The sequence below is a fragment of the Macrobrachium nipponense genome, chromosome 40, assembly GCF_015104395.2.
Source record: "Macrobrachium nipponense isolate FS-2020 chromosome 40, ASM1510439v2, whole genome shotgun sequence".
Taxonomy (NCBI): Eukaryota; Metazoa; Arthropoda; class Malacostraca; order Decapoda; family Palaemonidae; genus Macrobrachium; species Macrobrachium nipponense.
This window is the reverse complement of record NC_061101.1, coordinates 19,825,532-19,848,092: the sequence shown is the minus strand read 5'-3', so window position 1 is coordinate 19,848,092 and position 22,561 is coordinate 19,825,532. Positions and strand designations below refer to the sequence as shown.

Below are 22,561 nucleotides of genomic sequence, written 5' to 3'. Positions count from 1 at the left end.
AATGATCACTGCTCTGAGAAATGAAGATGAACGTATAAAAATGAAGTTTTCTGTAACCCTGTTCTTACCTACTGATTGTGCTCAAGTACTTTAAACCTCTTTGCTGTTCAGCAGAGTAAAGACAGAACACACTGCACCCAGGCACTGACAAATGGGTTGAACTGTAATAACATTCCACTGCACAAAGTATGACGCTGACAGCCTGAAGGCTCAAGGAAGTAAAGTATAATTAATTTTAGAAATATATGATCACTAATTAGAATAATTGTTAATTCTTTCTAATGAACACCATATTAAACGCCTCAGTGGTGTGGTCGGTATGAGTTTGATTCTCGGGTATTCCACTGATGGGCAAGAGGTGTGTATTTCTGGTGATAGAAGTTCACTCTCAACATGGTTCGGAAGTCATGTAAAGCCGTTGGTCCCATTGCAGAATAACCACTAGTTCCATGCAACGTAAAAACTATAGAAACAAACAAACACCATTTTCTTTAGAAGGTTTAAGATACCAATTACAATATTTCGTAGTTACAAAGGCGATACCAATATGATACTAAAGTTAAAAATATATTTGAATCTCTTGGCTCGAAGAAACAACAGCTGAAGAGGATCAAAATGATAAACCTGCTGCTTTATCATCGCCAGCATCCTCTTCCAATATTTAGTTAAACGTAATCATCAACAGCCTGACATCGTTCCAGCATGGCAACGATGGAACGAATCTTAAGTGAGTACAGGCAGTCCCCGGGTTACAACAGGGATTCCGTTCTTGAGACGCGTCGTAAGCTGGAACATCATAAAAAATCCTATGAAAACCTTACTTTAAATGCTTTGGGTGCATTCAAAACTATGTAAACTGCATTCTTATTGCATACTTCAAATATTTATTATTTTGCATTTTTGGTGTCATATTTCTTCTGCCAGATCAGTGTTATAGGCGCTTTAACCCTGGAAATAATTTCTTATGTATATAATTGAAAAAAGCGCCTTAACCTCGGAATATCATAAGCCGAACCCATTATAACCCGGGGACTGCCTGTATAGTAAAATTCCAATTCTGGTTATGCAATTTCTCTGTTTGTACATGTATTATCTTAAGTTTTGTTCGTTGGTGCACTGGCTGTGAAATCTCCAAACTGCACTAAACCTCCAGACCAATCAAAAATAAAGAATTAGCTGTAGTACAGTACATACTTATGAATAGATTATATAGTGCAAGCTAGGGTGCCTCCAAGTTACAATATTTTTGAGTAACGATGAGGTCATTGTCATCTATCCCCATCATAATTAGAGGGCTACCCGTAATATAATAATGATCTTGTCATAGTACTTGCAGTTCTGGTTGCTTTATTGGCTTAATTTCCTTAATGTGTACATGGGCAGGAATCCAACTTATTTCTAGGGATTGGACCCAGTACAGACAGCAAGGTTTAACAATACTTTGGCCTTGTTGACCACATCAAGCTACTTGAATTCCACTTGTGAGGCATACTATCCATCCTCACCTTCCATATTCTAACAGTAATCTAAACAATATTCTCTATGCCCTTGATGTTAACTAAGGTCAATCCTGATAGTGGAATAGGAGAAAACAGACCAGGAATGAGGTGAGAATGCCAAATCAGGTTAAATTGGAGCAGTTACTAGCAACTGCTCTCAGGCCCACCATTTGACAAGGGAGGTCATTACTGCAAAATGTTGATAAACAGGATGTCTTGATTCAAAACACATTTTTACCACCTAAAATTCCTCTTTTCTTAAGGAAGCTCCAAGCCATGCATGATTTTCATGTAGAGAACAAGCTGAGTTTTTCTCACTATCGGATATAATATACAGAATAATGTACCTAATATGATTGTTAGATATGAGTAGTAAACTTCCTATTTGATTATTTTATTGTGAATAATTCTTTAATTTTTCCCTTTTGATTTGATTAATTTGGTTGTAAAAGACGATTATTTATGTCTGAATAACTGATATTTATTTACCAAGAGCTATCTGGGAAATTTTATATTTGACTTAACGAAAAATAAGAGCGTGCTTGGTGAAATAGTGCCTTATTTGAATCCTGAATTTCTGTTCCTGCTTTGACATCTGTCTTTGTTCACTCCCATTGTTGCTGTCTGAATGGAATGAAAAATGGTAACTTTAATTTTCCAATCCTATGTATTGTACACTGTTTCAACAGAGGCAACTCATCCTTTTCAGGAATTTTACAAATTTTCTTAGTAAATTTCTCATTAAAATGATTCTTTACTGTAAATATTTATAAATACTTAAAAAGTTAATAGATCACGACATACTAACCTTGAAAACACAAACTACATCCAAAAGGTTAAAGCTTAAAAAGCACAGCAACTAAAATAAGAATGGTAGTATATTCCCCAAAATCCATGTGGAGAAAATTGTAAATAAGAATGAAATTTTCAATCCAAGCTTTTATTGCAGTCATCAGTAGATAAAAAATACTGATTATTTAAAGATTCAACAGAATGAGATGCAAGAAAATCCTACCATTAACAAGCCATTCTAACAGTCTTGTACAACTAAAGCAGTCATATAATGCTTTTGAAACTTCAGTAATAATTATGGAAAAAAATTGTGTATTATATCAGAAGCAATGAAGCTGGTAGAATGGCATTTGGTATGGAGGTTAATAAAACTTGCAACTAATTTACAAGTACTAATTTGCTTTACACTTACAATAATCAGGTTGTACTACTCTAAATAAGTTACAAACTGAAAACTATTTTATAAGTTTTTGCAAAATAGTATGTAGAAGCAGAATGAAAAAAAGCACATATGAGCTTACATAAACAAGATGGCTCAGATGAAGAGAATAGCCAGAAGCTCATGAAAAGGACAATTACTGAAGGAAAAAACATGCGAGCTGTACAGATATATTTGCTACAAGACAAAATTAATTATAACAAGCACACAGAAGAAAATCTAAAAAAACATACCATGAATTTCAATATACTGTACATGCTGGCATATAAGATGACCCCCCATTTTTCAACTATTCACGGATTCTAAACATTCGCTGGGGGGTCTACTACACATTCCCATTTTCGCGGATTTCTCTCTGGACCATATTTACCCCTTCTTCGTGGGATATTTGCCTATTCATGGTATTTTTCAGAGAAATATCCAGAAATTCCTGTTTTTTTTTTAATTTATTGTGATTCACCTGAATTACCTAAGATTTTATCATTACAGAAGTTTTTTTTACAGTGTCGATAGTTGTGATGGTAGTTAACTATTGACACAGCTGTTGTTGACCATTGACACAACTATCGACACTTTAGGGGTTAGCCTATCTTTAAAAATCTTGGCAGGATTTAAGGTTTGCTTTTTGTACTCAGTGTATTTTTTTTTAAGGTTAAAAGGTCGCCTTATACGCTGGCATATAAGGTACATCAATCTTAAGCTCATGCTGAAACCACATACTTTGTCTAACATTTTAATAAGTTGTATATAACTAAGAGTACGAGAAATGAACGGTTAACTTGGATAGAAAAATTTCTGCATTTGGCATCCTTTTGTACACAAAAGGTCTCATCCTCACATTTCCTACATTCACGTGAAATTTACCGGAATCCCTCACCAATCTAAAAATTGCCTCTTAAGTCAATGTGCTTAATGCATTTAATAAATTTAATTAATCTTTCAAGAAATTTTTGGGAAGTTTCAAGGTAATTTGTCTCATGATTGCATAGAATTTTTGGAAAGTTTCAAGGTAGTTTGTCTCATGATGGCATAGAATTTTTGGAAAGTTTCAAGGTAGTTTGTCTCATGATGGTATAGAATCTTCCAACTTGAAAAATCATGTTAACGAAATACTTTAACATGAGGCGATTCCTAAATCTATAATGCGATATTAACCATTTCTGTCTCCTACAATAGCAAAGAAAATCGAAAATAGTGATAATGGATAGGACTGGCTTCTAAGAAAAGTTTATTTCAATGATAGCTTTCTCTTAAGATCTATCCTATGGTTGCAAAAAAAAAATTGCTTGTAACAAATGTAAACTGCATTTTAATATGCCTCTTTATACATCACATCACAGGTAAGTGAACACATATATTTTGTGATCTTCCCCTTTACAAATCCTGACTATTTCAGATGCTCCATGGCCTAGACCTAAGAAAGTGTTTAATATTCCACAAGGAATAATGATTATAACAACAATTGGGCTGATTAAACTTGAAAAATTAATTTTGGTCGAACAACCTTGAGATAATTCAATATATACACAAAATAGACTTGTCATCATTTTGGAAAAATAACATCAAAAATTGAGCACCAATACTGGATGGGTAGTTAATTGCAAAATTGACAAAATCCTTCAAAAAAATGAAAACTAGATCTAGGTAGTTTTCATTCATTTTTTTGTGCTAAACGTGTCGTAAAATACTATATGATTTAACTTTATAGGAGGTAAGGAAAGCCTTTCTTTCACAGTGTAGAATAAGAAACGTGAAAAAAATTACCAAAACATGAAACTATGGGGAATGATTATCTATAAAGACAAAGATATCTGATAAATGGTTAAGTTTATCTAAAAAAAAAAAAAATGAAAAATTAAATCCAAATACCCAACATGTCAACCAAAGTTAACTTGAAGTAATAAAGTTTAAAATTATGTTGACTTTCAAGCTTCATTGTCCTTCAAGAATTTGTCATATGCCTCTTCATCCATGAGTTCATCTAGCTCAGCAGGGGCAGTCAGTTCCATTTTAAACAACCAGCCTGAAAATTAAAATTATGTTATATTTAATTTTTTTTGGTTGTCTGATATACAGTACTTGAAAAACTTCTTTATGCTATGAAAATGTCAGTCATATTGAGTCTGCAATGTTTCTCAGAACCTAAGACTGTCAATTAAGGTTTAATATGATTCAACAGGTTTTGTATGAAAAAATTGCTTTTTGTTTTCATTTATATGAACAAAATAGTGTACGACAAAAATATGCATTACCCTCTATCCTCAGTAAATGAATTCAGTCGATACCACAATTTTAGATATAGCCATAACAACTTTAGAAAGTGTACAATAAAAAGAAAATTAGATTTGCCAGACCACAATCCCCAGTCCTCTCCTTTCCATTTCACTTGTCTATCTATTAAACAGTGGTCCATTTCATACATATTTTACAGCCTCTTCCACTTGCAATTACCAGTAATATTCTTCTTCACTGTGAGAGTATGTATTCTAAAATTCTAGGTTTGTGTTTGAAAGTAGTATAATTACACTATGTACTGCAGAAAAGTAAGTTATTGTTAATCAAAGGTATAAAAACTGTTCCTTATGTGATTTTTCTCAAAGTGATTGCAGCATGATTCTGTTGCACTGTGCATCCATCCACTCTGCAATTCAAAGATTGTCATCAAAATAAGTGCACTTGCCTTAGCCTACCACCTCCAAAACCTATGAGTTTGAAACATCACTGTGTACTTCATTACATAAAATTGAAATTTGGAGATTGTGACTCGAAATAAAAGGTCTCACGTCGTCATTAACCGACTGGGGCCTGCCAGGGCCTCATTGCCTTCATGCATACACTAAGATTACATTACAGAACGCTATATGTATATGTAGTGTGTAAATGAACATGCATGCATTTCATAATGCTCAACTAGACTTGTCCAGTAGTCTCTCTCTCTCTCTTTTTCTGATATATCTTATAACCAATGATCCTAATTATGCTACAAGTCTATGACAAACATCAAAGGATCTGAGCCTACACTTGGTGTAACTGGTCCCAATTTCCACAAATATTTTCTAATTCCATTTCTTTTAAAAATCAGCTTATTTTCAATATCAATTTTATTAGCTATTATATAGTAGAGTTTTTCCACTAAAGGCACTAAAAAAAAAAAAGTTCATGCAACAAATGTAAGGCTGATTTGAATAATTAGACAATTTCCCCTCAAAAGTTGATTTGAATAATTAGACAATTCCCCCTCAAAAGTTACTTGCTAACCAGACTGAGGTGCTGTCTGAGGACTTTTGCCAAGAGGAACCAAAATTTTCAAGTGTTTAAACTCCTGTACTCCAATCATATAAACAGACAGATAGAAACAATTTTCTAAGTTTAAGGAACCCAACAGTTATAGTTGGGCCATATTCCTTCATACATGAGACATCATTTATCAAACTTCTACCTAAATCAGCACAGTCTTTCAAAATTTAAATATGAAAGACTATCAGAGTATAAATTTTAAAAAGTTATAATTAAACAACTATTTACACACACAAACCTTCATCATAACAACTCTGATTGATTAAAGCTGGCTGCTCTTCCACTGCAGTATTTATTTCTGTTACTTTACCAGATACAGGACTGTATAATTCACTGGCAGCTTTAACACTCTCCAGAGCACCACATTCATCTGTAAATAAAATCTCTGATTACTTGCATAACAACACAATGGGCAATTTGCACCATATAACATAAATACACTATTTATTAATGTGGGTGTATGGCTTTAACCTTCAACTCAAAGTGGGTTGAGAAAACAACAGTGAAGATCCCTCCAAAGGTGAGGCAGGTTCAACAGCAGGACAGGGGTAACCTTAGAGCCCAAAACACTGAATTAACTTCCCAAGGCAATGACACCAAAATGGAGGAGGCTAAATTAAACATAATTTCATCCTGTCTAAACAAGGTGGTGAAAAACCCTGCCAAGAAGGACCAGTAGAAACTACTATGCTCCATCTTCTTGTAAAATGCCTTCCACTGCGACTTAGGCCAGGAACAGCATTCCGGGCAAGGATTAGTAATGGTACAAAAATTAGGTCGGCACCTACAGCAAGTCGTATGGTGAGTACTTATATATATTATGTATATGTGGGCTTAGGCTTATTTCAATTTTTACTTTTCATAATTTAATACTGTTAGGTAACTGTATTTATTAGGGTATTTGTAATAATTTCTTTCAATAATTCCTGGAGCTTAAGTTCTGGCTAGACTAAGTTATGCTATGGTCATTTTGTCTTGCAAATTTTCACTTTACATAGGATCCATTAAAATACAACCTTATCATGAAGTGAGAAGCTTCTGTACTTTTATTCAAAACTGAGTTTCAATGTAGTATGTGCTATCAACTTCTTAAAGGAGGCCTTGAGGATATCAGCAACTCTTGTTATACTGTATCAAAGAATCTTTCAATTTCTTATCCTAGCAGGTTGGAAATACACTGGTTTTAAGTGTCATGGGGTGATCGTTTACAATCATACAGGCCTTCAACTTTACTTATTGGACATTTTTGTTCTTACATTACTACCAAAATACACTACAATATGTTTTGCTGTCATCAAGGAGCAACACCTGTACCTTCAAAGGTTGACACCAGCTATCCTTCTTTGCTTTTTAACAAAATTCAAAAGATTTACAGTACTGTGCTATACTCACTGGTCTTCTCTAAGCACACACACAGTCTTATTCTAGCCTGATTCATCTACCATTCATTTTAATGGTAACTTCAAAAGAGACTTACGAAATTTAAATAATTTTACTATACTTTGAACTGCATCACCTAAAATCCTAACAATTTTAAATGTACCAGTCCCAAAATCTACACAAAGCTAATTATTAACAAGAACCAAAACTGCTTGTTTACTCATCACATGTCTTTCTTTGGTGGCGGTAACAAACTTGGCTTAAGCACTGCCACTATATCTAAAACTTTTCATTTAATATTTATGGTTTACATCATCAAATAAATGGTTTATAAGTAACGTTTTGAGCACATGTCCAGTACCTTACCTACTGGTAAGCTACATTATACCATCTTTCAGAGCTAACTTGAGATCCATGCATTTTGTTAAGGAATTGTGCTATCATATCTTGTACGTATAGGGGTGTGGCTTACAATATGCCTTCCACAGCACACCACAGGCAGTACTCAATGTTTGGCCAGGTATATTCAGCCTACCTGCATGGCTTCTTATCCTTTACAATTCCATCATTCTACCCTCCAACTTGTCCCTTGATCCAATTTTACCTTGTAACAATCCTTCTGGTGAGCCTTATGAGAGTATGAGGGGTGACTAACAGTGTCTTACTCAAGTATCATATAAAAATTACCCACAAGCTGAAAGCCACTCTGTATGATAAAATTTCACTGAGAAACAAGCAACCTGAAATCTGCTTACATGAAAGAACAAACAGATGTGTCTTTCAATAGATACATTACTGGACAGAAATCAATAAGTACATTTCCTTTGACTTACCCATCTGTTCAAATTCTCCACCAACTTCAGGTAGCTGAGCATACACGATGTCTCCAAGGGATTCCTATAAAAAACAATAATAGTTTAGGATTACAAGTTCTCTCTCTTTCTCCCTGTGTATCAGAACCCTTAAAAACAAAATTTTTACGTTGTTTAAAATTACAGAAACCAAATTGAGAAAAAATTTAAAAATAATTTTGCACACTAGAATCTCACAACAATGTTTCCAGGCTACTCATGGATGAATTTTGCCTAGCACCAGATTTTTTAATCATTAAACTTTGAAAACAAAAGTAAAATACCAGTCATTTGTAAAATAACATACATTAGTTTGAACATATAATATGCAGTTATCCATCACTTTAAATAGCAGTTTGTTATCTTTAACTGAAGAACATTAAAAATAACAAAAAAAGCAAGAGAATGCTGGGAGAGAATTTGTTGATCTAATACATAAGGTAGTGGAAGAATATACTGAAGGGTATAAAAGTATTTTAACTACAGAGGAATTAGAACTATACTTATAACATCAACAGAGGATGAAGTAAAATAACACTATTTCATAGGAATCTTCCATTTTTCTAACAAAAATCTGAAGTACAACCAAGCTTGGTTCCAACCAAATGTCTGAGGTCAAAATGGACGAGCGTCGTTTAATCATCTATGTAAGTAATGTATATTATGTACAGGTAGGCATCTAGTTACAACAGGGTTAGATTTTTGCATGCAACCCCCTCACCTCCCCTTTTCTTTCCACTACAGGGACAAATGCAGAAGTGGGATTATGAAAACCAGGAACACACGGTTGAGAACCTCTGCCATGGAAATTCCAACTTTCCTGTCATGTGCACGAACAGGGAAGGATGACTCCTGTAACTTCAGAAACAACCTTGCAATAGATAAAGTGGCTGATAAGTACCTGTTCCAGAGATTTTGTTTAACACATCAAGAGTACGAATCCTTAAAATCTTGTCTACAGGTAACCTTCAATCCCATCTAAAGCATGGGACTCTGGGTTAATAATCAGCAATTATTATCCCAGAGATTAGAAACAAGGCTATAATTACCCTTACCCCTTGTTTGTAAATGATCAAGGGAACACAAATGTTAGACTGTAGTCTTTGGAAAGGTGCTCAGTTGAATAACTCATATTCCAGGACTTATGAGTACCCTTACATAGAAAGAGGAAAACTGTAAATCACGATAATTTGCACTTTCCCTAGATAAATCAACCTGAAATGTTTTTATATGGATTAACTTCAGCTAAAGCCAGTCCAGTTGTTGAAGTTTGGTAAAATGCTTTTCAACTACCAGCAACGTAAAAATGCAGGTTGGTTATAGACTGGATTATAAGAGAAGTCTTCAGGTTAGTATATCTAAGACAAATGCAAAATTATCTTAGTCCTACCAAAATACAAACCTTTGTCTTCATGTTGAATCTCACTCAAGTGGGAGGTTCTGTCCAAGAATGTGGCAGATGAAGTGACTCCTATAACCACATGAACTGCCTGCAATAGTACACTATTGCTGACAGAGCACTGTGCCCAATAAGCTTGTAAGAAAATGCATTTTAATAAAATTTTGGAGAACTATGGTTTCCTGTATTGGATGGGCTGACCATCTTGAAAGACAGCATATTATTGCAAATGTCTAGATGATAATGTTCTACCATTCGAGCTCCTCTCTTGTTGACGGAATACAGTGGGAGTCATCTACCAACATCCTTTGCAAAATGTCTGCAATTTACTCCAAACCATGCAACCTTAGTCATAAGAGGGCTTACCTCAAAGTAACTGCCCTACAAATGGCCTAGACTCCTATAAATAAATACCCCATAAAATAATTTAACAGCATCATTAATACCCAAGAGATAGGAAATTCTATTGTGCAAATCAATGACACAATGCCAAGCCAGCAGCAAGTTTTCTGAGGTACGAGCTCAAATTGCCGCTGCTATGTAGTGACAAAAATTAATATACGCAAAGAAGAAAAAGTAAATATGCATCTTTTCCATGAACCTTTTTGGAAAAATCATTTAAAAATTTATAAATTACTTCACTGCATCCAATAATATTGTAAGTACGAATCCTCATATTATTTGTATTACAAAATACTACTAGCATAGCAGTCAATGTTTTGGTTTGGAAATCAGCTGATGGCAAATAGTGTTTATTTCACCATATTTATCTCGATCGTGAGCAAATTTTCTTGCTTCTAGTTAGCATAAACAAATATCTAGATACTTGACTTATATGAGACAAGGTAATTTTTTGTTATACATGTTTTTAAGTCAAAATATGACTTGAATACATCTTCTTGTGATTGTGAACTAAATAATTCTTTTCATTAACAGATTACGTTGGCAGCATGTTTATCGAGTAAAATAATTATGTGATTCTGTTTGCTATTTTCAACTTTATTCCATCATAACACGAGCTTTCCATTATTTATATTTTATTGGCGTAAAAACAACAGTACAATGTGTTCTTTCATACCCCATAGTTTTGATTAAATTATTTTCTTTCAATTTTATCTATGGTTGTGTTTGATGGCATAAAGTTATTACATAAAAATATCTCAGTCCTATTCTATGTAACGTCATTTATAACACAACTACAGTAATTGTTTACTATTGTACGATGGTTGAAATAAAAGCCAAACGGATGTAATTAACTAAAAAAGTTGTTTTTCGTTCGGTTGTTCATGGCTGTACACATTAAACCAATACTTTCATCATTCTCTTTTGCTGTTTTTGACCTTATTTAATTAGAACATAGGATAAAGTTAGGCTACTGTAATTTGGTCTCTCGTAAAATCGGATTATCTAGACAAATTATCGTAACTTGAACACTACATGTAAACTGTATAAAACCTTATTATAACTGTACATACTCTTTCTATTAAGTTTTTATACAATATTTGTTATTTAGAAATGTATTTTCTTTATGTAATAACATGAAACATAAAAATATGGGGTAGCTTTTCGAGGGTTGCAACGGATTAAGGGCATTTTAAGTATTTTCAATGGGGAAAACTGATTTTATGTGCAAGCAAATTGAGCTACGAGCTCGGCCAGGGAGCGAATTGAACTTGTAGGTCAAGGTACCACTGTATATAGAAGGAAGGAGTACAAGTCACCTTCCATTCTACTGACCTTTCACCAATGTGAGAACCTTAGGTAAAATCCTATTTTGTTCTAGCAAAACTTAAGCAACTACATAATATGTTGTACAGCCTCCAGAGATACAAAGGAAAAGGCATACTTGGAAATGTGGGTGACACTCCTCAGAAAGCAAGAGGTAAAGGCGTTCTGGCACCATCAGACACCGACCCTCAGTAACTGTGCCACTGAAAAGTTCCTCCTGAGCACAAAGGACTGGGCAATGCCTAACTTCATGATCGTTCAATCAAAGTATGGAGTAGTCATGCTTGCTAGAAGCTTCATACACTCAATATATGACTTCGGAACATCAGAATGAGATACTTCCTCCTTGTGCCTTCCAATAATGACAGTTGCCAACACTCAGGCCTAACATTCTTGTGCAGGTAGTACTGCAATATTCTTACTAGGCACAACAGAATCTTCTTGTGGTTGTTACTTATAAATTCTCCAATCACAGGTCAAAATGTCTTGAGTATCTAATTAAAAGCAGGAGGGTTTTGCATCTTGGGCATGAACTCAAGAACAAACAGAATGAAAGGAATTTCTGTTCATCCTAGTGCTGCACCAAGAGATCCTGTGCAATTAGCCTACTCTCTTTGCAAACGCTAAAGTTAGAAGAAGACAGCCTCCCTCATGAGTGAGACTAAGAACAAAAAAAAGTCACAACCCCTTCTGGAAACCTGAATTTTGCTGGGCAGGCAAGAGTGCACAAAGGTTCCCCAGAGCACAAAGACCTCAACAAAGGCAGGAGGTCCATGCCCAAGCTGTAAGACTGGAAAGGGCTCCAGCAAGAGACAGAGGAGAGGCCCTCTGTGATCTGCTGATTAGTACCTCAGACCAGAAAAACCCTCTGATGACACAAACCACACAAGACTGCTTACTTTGCCTGGTAGAGATCAGCTGTCAACTTGAGGATGGTACCCGACACCCACCACGTATAAAGCAACAAATACCACAGAGGTAACTCTCAGCTCTTTGGCAAGGAGCCACCAAATCATCATGTGACTAGATATAATCATCACACAGTTGATCACTAAGCAGATCAGGCTGGAAAGGGGGACAAGGCACACATCAAGGTTGTTCAAAGTGTGTTAGGAACTGTCTCCCAAAGCAGCCCACACGTTCAGCACAAAAAAATAGAACACAATGAGCTTCCTGTGTAGCTGTGTGGCAAAAGGCTGATCACCATTGTTCCCAAATCATAAAAAGCCTTTCTGCCACAAATGAGTGCAGGGACCACTCCATCCCTATGACCATCCTCTGACAACTAAGCTGGTCTGGCAACACATTCTGATGACTTAGGGTGTAGTTGAGAAGGCAACTGCCTCAGCACCCTGCATTGATGTATACCACAATGATTATGTTGTGAATTAACCCCACAGATAGACCCATCAACTGATCCCAAAATGCTTGCAGTACTAGCAGCTCTGTACCCATTTTGAGAATGCTGATGAGCATGTTGATTACACTCTCAAGTCAACATTCCTGAAGTGAATGAGTTATTCAGGTGTGCATCCTATATCTCTTGATACACCCAAGAATAAATGCATGTGGGAGTCCAGTGGAACTCCCACATGGAGGTTTTTGCCAAATCATCTATGCTTCTTTGCTGAAGGGGACGAAGAGCATCCACTTTGAACTCAACTGAATAGAGCACTGAATGATCAACTAATAATGCATTAAATTTTTCAAAAGTAACAGAATAGCATGCATAATTTGCCAATGTCGAGCAAGTTGTTCCTGTTCGGATAGAAATTATTCTGACAATTCCCTGAATTTGCTAATCTATGTCATTGAGAGAGGCTCCCACCACTATCATGTTGATTAGGATGCCCAGGTACCAACTGGACCTTGGAAGGCACCATGAAGAAAAAAATAAATAAATAAATAAATAAATAAATAATAATACTAATAATTGATAATTAGGCGTAGCAATGACCAGTGCGCTCAGGCTGAACAACATAGCATTCTTTATTTTAAAATTTGTCTACTTGAGTGCTGACTGAGCAGACAGGTTCCTGTAAACTTAATGGGATTTGTGTTGAAACAAACAGTTTGGGTAAATCACTTAACAACAGTGAACTTAAAATGCTTCAAAAGGATACTAGGTTAGTTCTGTACACTAACAGTAACTTGTTATTTTCATGTCAAATGCAGTGCATACTCCCAAAAGAAACAATTAGGAAAGAAAGATTTTACCGCTCATAACTAGTAAAAAAAAAAAAAAAAAACTCACCTGAGCATAGTTTGTAATGCCAATGGTCCCAATGTTCCCTGTGACATCCACCCATTCATGCTTTTCAGTAAATCTACGATCTGGAAAGAATGGGAACTTTGCAGTAATTCTTCATGTTCAGCTTTATAAGTAGAATATTCATAAAAATGATATTGTTATTGTACAATAAAGTTTCATACATACTTACCTGGCAGATATATACTTAGCTATAGACTCCGTCGTCCCCGATAGAAATTCGAATTTCGCGGCACACGCTACAGGTAGGTAGGTCAGGTGATCTACCGGCCTGCCGGTAGATTTTTCTCTTCCACCTGTCTCCTGAGGGGAGGCTGGGTGGGCCATTCAATCGTATATATCTGCCAGGTAAGTATGTATGAAACTTTATTGTACAATAACAATATCATTTTCATACATTCAACTTCCCTGTCAGATATATACTTAGCTGATTGGCACCTTTGGCGGTGGGTAAGAGACAGCTAATTACTGATTAGACAGGTAAACAACATACGTTGTAGGTAATAGATAAATAAAACCTTGGTTCCTATGTGTTTAGACGAAGGGTTGACTTCCTAGCTATTGCTAGATGTCTGCTTCGTCTCAAGAGCCTCAGCGAGGATGTGACCTATGGCTAAGAGTTCTTGTAGATCTGTCAATGGGGTCTTATCCACTTACTCGACAGAATCTAATGGTCATTTGTCAATGGGGTCTTATCCACTTACATGACAATACACCTATGCCTAGGGGCATAATTAAGGAGCACAACACCGATCCCGATCACCTGATCCTAACACGAGGGTTTGTGCTTAGTTTGAAAAGAGCTATCCCCAAACTCCTTTAAAAAAAAAAAAAAAAAAAAAAAAAAAAAAAAAAAAATGATATTGTTAAGATACAATAAAGTTTTGTACATACTTACCTGGCAGATATATACTTAGCTATAGACTCGGTCGTCCCGACAGAATTTCAAAACTCGCGGCACACGCGACAGGTAGGTCAGGTGATCCACCATTCCCGCCGCTGGGTGGCGGGGTCTGGAACTATTCCCGTTTTCTAAGCCATAATTTCTCTTCCACCTGTCTCCTGAGGGGAGGCTGGGTGGGCCATTAATCGTATATATCTGCCAGGTAAGTATGTACAAAACTTTATTGTATCTTAACAATATCATTTTTGTACAAGTAACTTACCCAGCAGATATATACTTAGCTGATTGGCACCCTTGGTGGCGGGCAAGAGACAGCTACAAACAAAATAATACTTAAACTAAATACATTAAAAAACAGGGAAAAAACAACCTATGTTCTTGGATAACATAATCCATAGTTCCTACCTTATTGGGCTGAAGACTTCATGACTACTGTCGATGAGTCTGCTTGCCTCAAGAGTTTCAACGAGGAATGAACCTATGGTTGAATAACTCTTTGATCGTGTCAATGGGGGCTAGCCCGCTTACGCGACAGAGCCTATACTGGATCGTACCAATGGGGGCTGACCCACTTACATGGTAGAGCCTTGACCTTTTGTCATATCAATGGGGACTCGCCCTCTTACATGACAGAGTTAAGGTTATAAAACAAATCACAAAGAGCACTGAAGCCAATCCCGATCACCTGACCATGTTAGTCTTGTTACACTCTATGAATTGTAAGAGGGTCCCTATTCCCTCTGACAATTAACCAATAAAAACAACCACCAATAAACAGTAATTTAAGCCTTAAACTAAATAGGAAGGATTAGCCTCAGCCCCTTCTCCCAGCACTGAATTCGCCGAAACATACGCTCCCAGAGCAAAGCACTTTTCGTACGAAACTTTAACATCTCTGAGGTAATTCGAGGCGAACACCGAATTACATCTCCAAAATGTCGACTCTATCAGAGCCTGAAGCGACCATGTTTTGTGAAATGCCATAGACGTAGCTATGGCTCTCACTTCATGAGCTCTCACTCTGAGAACCTTGAAATGCTCTTCTTCGCATTTAAGGTGAGCTTCCCTTATTACATCTTTTATGAAGAATGTAAGGGCGTTCTTAGAAATCGCTCTTTTCGGATCTCTTACAGAGCACCAAAGACTTTCCTCTGTACCTTTCAGCAACTTCTTCTTCTCAGGTAGAACTTGAGTGCCCTGACTGGACCAAAGTCCTTTCTAGTTCTATCCCCGTTAATGAAGATATTCCTTTTATCTCAAAGCTTCTTGGCCAAGGCTTTGAGGGATTTTCATTTTTCGCTAGAAAAAATGGTTGAAAGGAGCAAATCGCTGAATCTTTCTTAAACCCCACTTTACCTTCCAAAGCTTGCAACTCGCTCACTCTCTTGGCTGTTGCTAACGCAAAAAGGAATAAAGACTTTCTTGTTAAGTCCCTAAAAGAAGCTGCGTGAGACGGTACAAATTTTCCCGACATTAGGAACTTGAGGACCACATCCAAGTTCCAGCTAGGCTTCTTGATGACATGTCCTTTCGTGGTCTCAAAAGACCTTATAAGGTCATGAAGATCTTTATTGTTTGTCAGATCTATTCCTCTATGTCGAAAACTGAGGCCAGCATACTTCTGTAACCCTTCACTGTTGAAACTGCTAGGTTACAGTCTTTTCTCAAATATAGGAGAAAATCTGCGATTTCAGTTACAGAGGTACTGGAGGAGGATATTTTCTTTTCCTTACACCATCTTCTAAACAACTCCCACTTCGACTGATATACTTTAGAAGTGGAGACTCTTCTGGCTCTTGCAATAGCCTTCGCCACTTCTCGTGAAAAGCCCCTTGCTCTGACAAGTCCTTCGACAGTCTGAAGGCGGTCAGACTTAGAGCGGGGAGGTTTTTGTGAAACCTGTCGAAGTGGGGTTGTTTGAGAAGATCGTTCCTTAGTGGAAGCGATCTTGGAAAATCCACTAACCACTCCAGCACCTCTGTGAACCAATCGAGAGCCGGCCAAAAGGGAGCGATGAGGGTCATTCTTGTTCCTTCCGAGCAAGCGAACTTCCTCAATACTTCTCCTACTATCTTGAAAGGAGGGGAAGGCGTAAGCGTCCAAGCCCGTCCAATCTAGCAGAAAGCAGTCTACTGCTACTGCTTGAGGATCGAGATCGGGGAGCAATAGGTTCCTAATCTGTGATTCTTGTTTTTCGCGAAACGGTCTATATTGGGCCTTCCCACAGCTGCCAAAGTTGTTGGCAAATCTGAGGATTGAGAGTCCATTCCGTGGGTAGGACTTGTTCTTTTCTGCTTAACAGATCTGCCCGGACATTTTTCTCTCCCTGCACAAACCTTGTGAGGAGAGAGATCTTCCTTTCCTGTGCCCAAATCAGCAGATCCTTTGCTGACTCGTACAGGGAAAAGGAATGCGTCCCCCCTTGCTTCTTTATATAAGCGAGGGCTGTTGTGTTTGTCCGAGTGAATCTGAATCCCAGACCTGAGACCTGTTCCTCGAAATGAACCAAAGCTAGATGAATGGCTGTTAGCTCTTTCTTGTTTATGTGCCAGGACACTTGTTCTCCTTCCCAAATGCCTGACACCTCTTGCGAACCTAGGGTCGCTCCCCACCCTGAATCTGAGGCGTCTGCAAACAACGCTAGGCGAGGGTTCTGTAAGCGAAGGGAGATTCCTTTGCTTAGTTTCTGTGGATCTAACCACCAACGGATATTCTCCTTGATCCGTTTCGAGATTGGAAAAGTCTCTCCCAGATTGTGGACTTCCAATCCCACTTCTCCTTCAAATAAAATTGAAGGGGTCTTAGGTGAAGTCTTCCTAAGGAAACGAACTGTTCCATCGAGGAGAGGGTCCCCAGCAAGCTCATCCATTCCCTCGCGGAACAATGTTCTTTCCTTAAGAAGACTGACACCTTTTCTAGGCAGCGTTGTCTCCTTTCCTGCGAAGGATACGCTAGAAAATCCCGAGAATCCATCTGAATCCCCAGATAGACAATACTTTGCTGGGGAGTCAGCATGGATTTCTCGTGATTTACTAAAAGTCCTAAGGACTTTGTCAACTTCAGAGTAACTAAAAGGTCCTCCAGACATTTTTCCTCCGATTGGGCTCTTATTAGCCAATCGTCCAGATATAACGAGATCCTGATCCCTTCCAGATGTAGCCAATAAGCTACATTCTTCATGATGTCCGTTAAAGACTTAGGGGCAGTCGAAAGTCCGAAGCACATCGCTCGGAACTGGAACACTTCCCCTTGGAACATGAACCTCAGATACTTCCTTGCTGCCGGATGAATTGGCACATGGAAATACGCATCCTGAAGGTCCAGGGACACCATCCAGTCCCCTGGACGAAGAGCAGATAGAACAGAGGAAGACGTCTCCATCGAAAATTTCTTCTTCAAGACAAAGAAATTCAGGGCACTGACGTCTAGAACTGGTCTCCATCCCCCCGATGCTTTCGGTACCGGCAGTAATAGCCGTATTGTAGAAAATCCTGGAGACTGGAGATCTTGAACCAGTTCTACCGCTTCCTTGGAAATCATCTGTTCCACTGCTTGCAACATAGCAAGCTTTCGGACCGGATCCGAGTATCTTGCGGTCAACTCCCTTGGAGTTGTCGTCAAGGGAGGATTTTCCCTGAAGGGGATCAAGTATCCTTTTCTCAGGATAGAGAGGGACCAGGAGTCCGCTCCCTTCTGCGCCCAGACTTTGGCAAAGTGGAGTAGCCTGGCGCCTACTTTCGTCTGGAGGACTTGCTGTTCATCTAGACTTCCCGAAGGACCTTCTAGATGGTCTATTCTTTCTCTCTGGTCTTCTACCTCTAAGAGGGGCTCTAGAAGAGGAGGCCCCTCGAAAGGGCTGAACAAAAGAGGGTCTCTCTTTCTTCTCTATAGGCACTGCCGGCCTAAACTTCTTGGCTGAGTGCGTGAGGAGATCTTGAGTTGCCTTCTCAGTAAGAGATTTCGAAACCTCTCTAACCGTCTCTTGTGGAAAAAGGTGCGGGGATAAAGGAGCAAAAAGAAGAGATGTCCTTTGCAAGGGTGATACTGCTCTTGCTAAGAAAGAGCTAAAGACAGATCTCTTCTTTAATACTCCCGTTCCAAAAGAGAGGCAACTTCCACAGAACCATCCATGACCGCTCTGTCCAGGCAAGCCAGGACGCTCGAAAGTTCCTCCATGGAAACAAAGTCCGTGTCCTGAGATCTCTTTGCTAAAGCTCCTAATGCCCAGTCCATAAAGTTGAAGACTTCTAGGGTTTTAAAGAGGCCCTTTAGAAGGTGGTCCAGCTCACACATGCCCCAAGTCGCCTTAGCAGACAGCAACGACTTCCTCCTAGCAGAGTCCACTAAGGAAGCAAAATCCGCATCCGCGGAAGAAGGCAGACCTAACCCCATCGGCTCTTTGGTCTCGTACCACCTTCCTGGTTTGCCTGTTAATTTGGAAGGAGGGCAGGAAAAAACTGTCTTGCCCGCTTCCCTTCTGGAAGTCAACCACTCTGAAAAAGTTTTTAATGCCTTTTTCATACAAAGAGCGGGGCGCATCTTAACGAAGGAAGACGATTTGAGAGCTTAGTGCTGGACATCAACGATCCTGCGAAGGAGGGTCCGCAGGATGAAGGGAGTCTCCGAACTCCTTTAGCAGCAAAAGAGAAAGTCTCTTGTAGTCCGAAACTGCTACATCTACAGGCTCTTCGTCTTCCGATACCTGGTCCAACTGATCTACAGAAGGAGATCGTTTTGGAGTGATCTGGCTCTTCCCGGGAGAAGAACTCCTTTCCCGAGAAGGGGAGCGCGGAACATTAGCACTCCTATACGAGGAGTGAGGCTCCTGTCTGTCGGCAACACTCTTGTGCCTACTAGACTCTTGTCTATGTTCGTCGGGTTCGTGGCGCTTGCTAGGCTCCTGGCGTCCTGATTCAGGGCGCTTGAAAAGATCCTCGCGTCCTGAATCCTGCTGCTTAACAGGCTCTTGGCGCCCTAACACTTGACGCCTAACGTACTCCTGGCGTCCTGTTTTCTGGCGTCCTAACTCCTGGCGCCCTGACTCCTGACGTCCTGACTCCTGGCGCCCTGACTCCTGGCGCCCTGACTCATGGCGCCCTGACTCATGGCGTCCTGGCTCATAGCGTCCTGATTCCTGCCTTCTAGCCGAATCCTGACGTCCTGAATCCTGCGTTCTAAGAGGCTCTTGACGCCCTTTCTTGCGTCTTGCTGCCTCTTTGCGCCTGTCTGGTTCCTGGTCCTGAAGACCCAAGGGATCCTGATACCTAAATCGGTTTTCCGGTTCCTTGCACCTAAACCGATCGAGACTTCTGCTCGATTCGCTGCGATTAAGAGGGCGCTTCGGGGAAGACAGCCTATAGGGCGAAAGGGCTCTTCTCTCAGGAGAACAACTCCTATCAGACGAGTCTCTCGACGAAGGCGATAAACGCCCTGGAGATCGTGAGAGTTCTCTCCTATACGAAGAAGGACGCTTAGCGGAACTCTTAACCGGGAGCGAGACATCCTTCCTCCTTGTAGAGTCCTTCGCAAAAGAGCCTACGAGCGAAGCTAACTGCTCTTGCAGATTAACCAAAAACTTCTTGGTCGGATCCTGAAGAGCAGGCTCCTCTAGTCTAGTCTTCTTAGGTCCCGAAGGCCAATCCTCTGGAAAACGCTCTGGGCTGGAGTCAGCCGCGTCTCCTTTAGGCGCCTTCCAGGCTCTCTTCAAAGGGCGCGAACGGGAGGCCGAACTCCATCCTCGTTTAGGAGAGGAAGAGTCTGAGGCCGAAAAACACTCCTTTAGGACGCCTTTCTGCGGCAATCCGAGGCAGCCTGGGACTTAACAACAGGATCTGCCGAAGGGACGCCTGACCGTTGGGGATGTTCTGCATCCTCCCTGCGGCTTTCGACATTCCTCCTCCCCTGGTCCTGGGAGTTTGGAAGAGGTCTAGGCCTAGGAGCAATGAGGAACCGGTCAGACGCCCCCTCCACTGCACTGGGGACACTGCACAAGTCACTATCACCACTCTTACCTTGGTTTAGAGCTCGTAGCTGAGCTTGAAGTTTCTTAATAGAAGCTTTTACATTTTCCCTCTCTGACGAAGAATCTTTGGATTCAGAACAGGGAGAAGCAGCTGAGGCTAAGGGAAAATTGTTAGATGGAGAGTTAATTTCTTGTTCTAATGAGCAAGATCTACTAGATGACCTAGCTGAAGCCTTTCTCACTCTATCTCTCTCAAGCTTCCTAACATATGATGATAATTCCTTCCATTCAAGCTCCGTAAGGTTCTCGCATTCCACACAGGTGTTAATAAAAGAACATTCATTCTCCCTGCATTTAGCGCAAATACTATGCGGATCCAATGCCGATTTAGGCAGCCTAACCTTACATTCTTCCCTACTGCAAACTCTAAACATAGGTGAAGCCTTAGCGTCAGACATCGTGAAAGAGTAGTCAAAACCAAAGTCAAAAAACAGTCCACAATAAGCGTATGCCAAGCCAGAGAAAAAACAGAATACGTCACCAAAAAAAACCAATCCAAATTCTCGGCAAACGAGTTGAAATCCAAGATGGAGGAACGAACAATAGGTGTTGTCCGTTCAACCGACAGAGAAATTATGGCTTAGAAAACGGGAATAGTTCCAGACCCCCCCGCCCACCCAGCGGCGGGAATGGTGGATCACCTGACCTACCTGTCGCGTGTGCCGCGAGTTTTGAAATTCTGTCGGGACGACCGAGTCTATAGCTAAGTATATATCTGCTGGTAAGTTACTTGTACAAAAAACACTCCTTTAGGACGCCTTTTCTGCGGCAATCCGAGGCAGCCTGGGACTTAACAACAGGATCTGCCGAAGGGACGCCTGACCGTTGGGGATGTTCTGCATCCTCCCTGCGGCTTTCGACATTCCTCCTCCCCTGGTCCTGGGAGTTTGGAAGAGGTCTAGGCCTAGAGCAATGAGGAACCGGTCAGACGCCCCTCCACTGCACTGGGGACACTGCACAAGTCACTATCACCACTCTTACCTTGGTTTAGAGCTCGTAGCTGAGCTTGAAGTTTCTTAATAGAAGCTTTTACATTTTCCCTCTCTGACGAAGAATCTTTGGATTCAGAACAGGGAGAAGCAGCTGAGGCTAAGGGAAAATTGTTAGATGGAGAGTTAATTTCTTGTTCTAATGAGCAAGATCTACTAGATGAACCTAGCTGAAGCCTTTCTCACTCTATCTCTCTCAAGCTTCCTAACATATGATGATAATTCCTTCCATTCAAGCTCCGTAGGTTCTCGCATTCCACACAGGTGTTAATAAAAGAACATTCATTCTCCCTGCATTTAGCGCAAATACTATGCGGATCCAATGCCGATTTAGGCAGCCTAACCTTACATTCTTCCCTACTGCAAACTCTAAACATAGGTGAAGCCTTAGCGTCAGACATCGTGAAAGAGTAGTCAAAACCAAAGTCGAAAAAACAGTCCACAATAAGCGTATGCCAAGCCAGAGAAAAAACAGAATACGTCGCCAAAAAAAACCAATCCAAATTCTCGGCAAACGAGTTGAAATCCAAGATGGAGGAACGAACAATAGGTGTTGTCCGTTCAACCGACAGAGAAATTATGGCTTAGAAAACGGGAATAGTTCCGACCCCGAGACCCCGCCACCCAGCGGCGGGAATGGTGGATCACCTGACCTACCTGTCGCGTGTGCCGCGAGTTTTGAAATTCTGTCGGGACGACCGAGTCTATAGCTAAGTATATATCTGCTGGGTAAGTTACTTGTACAAAAACACTCCTTTAGGACGCCTTTTCTGCGGCAATCCGAGGCAGCCTGGGACTTAACAACAGGATCTGCCGAAGGGACGCCTGACCGTTGGGGATGTTCTGCATCCTCCCTGCGGCTTTCGACATTCCTCCTCCCCTGGTCCTGGGAGTTTGGAAGAGGTCTAGGCCTAGGAGCAATGAGGAACCGGTCAGACGCCCCCTCCACTGCACTGGGGACACTGCACAAGTCACTATCACCACTCTTACCT

General features: G+C 39.8%; 1 protein-coding gene across 1 annotated transcript in view; it reads right to left on the bottom strand.

Annotated features, from left to right (window-relative positions):
- Positions 1 to 2,670: 2,670 nt before the first annotated feature.
- LOC135211971 (glycine cleavage system H protein-like) overlaps positions 2,671 to 22,561 on the bottom strand; it is a 30,468-nt gene continuing 10,577 nt past the window's right edge. The window contains exons 2-5 of the mRNA XM_064245230.1: positions 13,640 to 13,719; positions 8,241 to 8,304; positions 6,266 to 6,397; positions 2,671 to 4,753 (exon numbers count right to left, since the gene is read on the bottom strand). Of these exons, the coding sequence (XP_064101300.1) occupies positions 4,656 to 4,753; positions 6,266 to 6,397; positions 8,241 to 8,304; positions 13,640 to 13,719 (374 nt within the window). The 3' untranslated portion in view covers positions 2,671 to 4,655. The remainder of the gene's footprint in view (positions 4,754 to 6,265; positions 6,398 to 8,240; positions 8,305 to 13,639; positions 13,720 to 22,561) is intronic.